This window comes from Dioscorea cayenensis, chromosome 14 (genome assembly GCF_009730915.1).
Source record: "Dioscorea cayenensis subsp. rotundata cultivar TDr96_F1 chromosome 14, TDr96_F1_v2_PseudoChromosome.rev07_lg8_w22 25.fasta, whole genome shotgun sequence".
In the NCBI taxonomy this organism is placed as follows: domain Eukaryota; kingdom Viridiplantae; phylum Streptophyta; class Magnoliopsida; order Dioscoreales; family Dioscoreaceae; genus Dioscorea; species Dioscorea cayenensis.
Genome location: NC_052484.1, coordinates 1,519,583 through 1,522,666, shown reverse-complemented (window position 1 = coordinate 1,522,666; position 3,084 = coordinate 1,519,583). Strand labels below are relative to the sequence as shown.

The 3,084-nt window shown below is 38.7% G+C and overlaps 1 protein-coding gene across 1 annotated transcript in view; it reads right to left on the bottom strand.

Moving 5' to 3' along the window:
• LOC120275571 (transcription factor-like protein DPB) overlaps positions 1-1,465 on the bottom strand; it is a 7,103-nt gene extending 5,638 nt beyond the window's left edge. The window contains exons 1-2 of the mRNA XM_039282192.1: positions 1,132-1,465; positions 100-179 (exon numbers count right to left, since the gene is read on the bottom strand). Coding sequence (XP_039138126.1) covers positions 100-179; positions 1,132-1,415 — 364 coding nt within the window. The 5' untranslated portion in view covers positions 1,416-1,465. The remainder of the gene's footprint in view (positions 1-99; positions 180-1,131) is intronic.
• Between the last annotated feature and the right edge of the window lie 1,619 nt (positions 1,466-3,084).

Genomic DNA, 3,084 nt, shown 5'->3' with positions numbered 1-3,084 from the left:
AACAAAAACCTGTCTCTATGCTACTAACACAGACACTATCAAGCTTTTTAAACTTTGAACAGACAATACAAAGTGATTGAGCTAAATTTTCACAATCACCTTTCATACTGAATTGACGAAGTCCTCTGCCACTCTTGTCAGCTCCAACTGCTCGTGCTCCTCTCTTTTTCTTCTTAGCACTGCACAAGCACATGCTTAGTTAGGTCTTTTTTAAAATAAAATCACAATATAAAATACTCAAGTACAGAGAACAGATAATAAATGAGAGCCGAATCTCCTTCGCAAATCAGCAATTAGACCAAATAAAGGGGCCGTTATGCTCATTACTAAAGTTGTTGAAGAGATGAAATAGAACCAAGGTCTATCTTTTTTATCAGAGGTTGAATCAATCATCAGAAAAAGAATTACATCAAAAATTGGGAAACATTCTGGGAAAATGAAACTTCCATACAATAAGGCAAACAAATCACTTGTTGCTATGGAAGTCATGAAATTGCACAGATAAATACAAAATAAAGGGGAAAACAAACATTTGTTTACAATTAATACTAATACACTCCCCATCAACTCAAAATCATGACTAGCAAAAGAGTCTCATGAACTTTTTCCATGTCTTTCAGCCCAATGAAACAGTGCTCAAACAGGCAATAAAAATATAGAATCCAAACATCCCAGCTCTCTCCTTGAAAACAATTACAAATAAGAAACCTCCACAAAACAACCAATCCAACAAATAACATTACAACACCCAACGAGTTCACAATAATCAATAAACCAACCTAATTTCCAACCAACACCAATACCAAGACCAACAACACACCACATCAAAAAAAAGCTCAAATTTTCCAAAAACCCTCAATAGAAATTCCTCAATTTACCCTAAAATTTTCTCAACAAGCTCAAATTATCAATAATCAATAAACCAACCTAATTTCCAAACCAACACCAATTCCAAGACCAACAACACACCACATCAAAAAAAAAAAGGCTCAAATTTTCCAAAAACCCTCAATAGAAATTCCTCGATTTACCCTAAAATTTCCTCAACAAGCTCAAATTATCACAGAAAAAAGACATCAAAACAAGAAGAAAACGTTAAAAGAAGACAAAAAGAAGAGGAAAGGGTCTCACCTAGCAGCACCCTGAGAGGATCCGGCATCATCACCATGGATATCAAGGTGATTAAGCCGGACAAAGGTGTTCTCGCTGACAGGAGTGGTGGCGGCAGCCGAAGCCAAGGCAGCAGGCTCTGAGCGGCTAGAAGGCGAGCCAGCGCTGCCGCTGGTGGACGCGGAGTGGCCGCCAGAGAGAGCAGAAGCCGTAGCCCAAGAGGGACGGGTTCCGGCCCCCTTGGAGGTCGTGTCGGAGCTCTTCTCGCCGGCGGCCGCGCGTTGGTGGGTGGTGCTGGTGACCATAGCGGGAGAGATGGAAGAGGGCGTGAAGAGGGATCGGAGAAAGAGTGGGGGAAAAGAGGGAGGAGAGATACCGGGAGTAGTGAAACTTAATATGACGAAAATACCCCTATTAGATGAAGGGAATTGCTAGAAAGTACAGGTAGATCTGAGAGGTTGGTGACCTTGGGTTGGACCACAAGGTCCATGATGTATATTTATATTTATATTTATATTTATATTTGAGTAAATTTTTTGATAGGCTACTTATCTTATACCTTTTTTTCAAAAAGGTATCCCACCTTTAATTTGTATCAAAAAGGTATTCAAAGTTGTGTTTTTATTTAACTGGTGTGACCCTCGACGAAAGTCGGTCATTTAAGTCGATGTGGCAGCTAAGTCATCGGGGTATTCCAACTCGGCTTCCATCTAGCCATCGAGTCATTTGGTTTGTACCCCATCAAAAACAAAAAGATGAGGGTGAGTGAGAAAGCCATTGTGCACCTTGTCGGAGAAGTCCTTTCATGAATCTCGAATTTGGACGATGGGTTCGATTGTCTTGACCAGGGCGGAGATTGCGATAGACAAAGTTTAGGGTTTTGTGCGAACTGTGAATCGGGTGAAGGAGCACTGTCGGCTGAAGCTCAGTTGGCTCTCCGACGTACGTAGATGGCGGTTAACGGGAGATTCGGGCGTGAGGGTGAGGAAGCCTAGGACCTCGTAAGTGATTTTTCTTTTTCGATGAGATGTGATGCTTGTGTTTGTTGTGATGAGCAGTGGCTTCAAGAAGCTTCGATGTGTTTATATCGCCTAGATGTACATCGCATTGTTGATGTCCTATTGTTTTAGTGTATTAATGTCGATGGGGGTCTTAGTTGAGTGAAATAATTAGGTTGTCATGGTTTTTGTTATGGTTTTATTGTTTTTAAATCCCATTCTATTGATGGCATTTTACCCGAGTGATTGTGTTGTAGTTTAATTCCGATCGATTGAAAAATGAAACTTTCTTACCCCAATCGTTTGTCTTGGCAATCGGGTTCCCCATTTTGTTTATTCTAGTTGCATATTCAATTGAGTTATTAGTTTGTCCCTGCTTCTTTTCTTTTTTTGTGTGGTGTGTGAAATACTTAGGGTTGTTATGGTTTTATTTTTTTATTTTTTTAATGCCATTCGTTGATGCCATTTACCCAAGTGATTGTGTTGTAGTTTAATTCCCAAGCGGATTGAAAAAAATAGGAAACTTTCTTACCCCCAATCATTTGTCTTGGCAATCAGTTCCCCATTTTGTCTATTCTAGTTGCATATTCAATTGAGTTATTAGTTTGTCCTGCTCCTTTTCTGTTAGTGTGTTAATGTCAGTGGGGGTCTTAGTTGTGTGAAATAATTAGGTTGCTATGGTTTTATTGTTTTTGATACCCATTCTGGTGACTAACTTTGCTGCTTATTATTGTCTACATATATTTAAGTGGTCATTGCTAATCTCAATTGTAGCCTCAATTATAAATGTCTTGTTTTTTTATGTACATGTTATTACCCTACCATAATTGAGCAGAAAAATATTTTTTGTTACACTTCAAATCAGATTTTTGTTTGTTCTTCAATTGATTGTGGCCAAATGATATATGCCATATGATTTAATTACTTCCTAGTTTTTTAGTTTTAGATTGTGTCTATATAGTTGGTTTTTAATTAA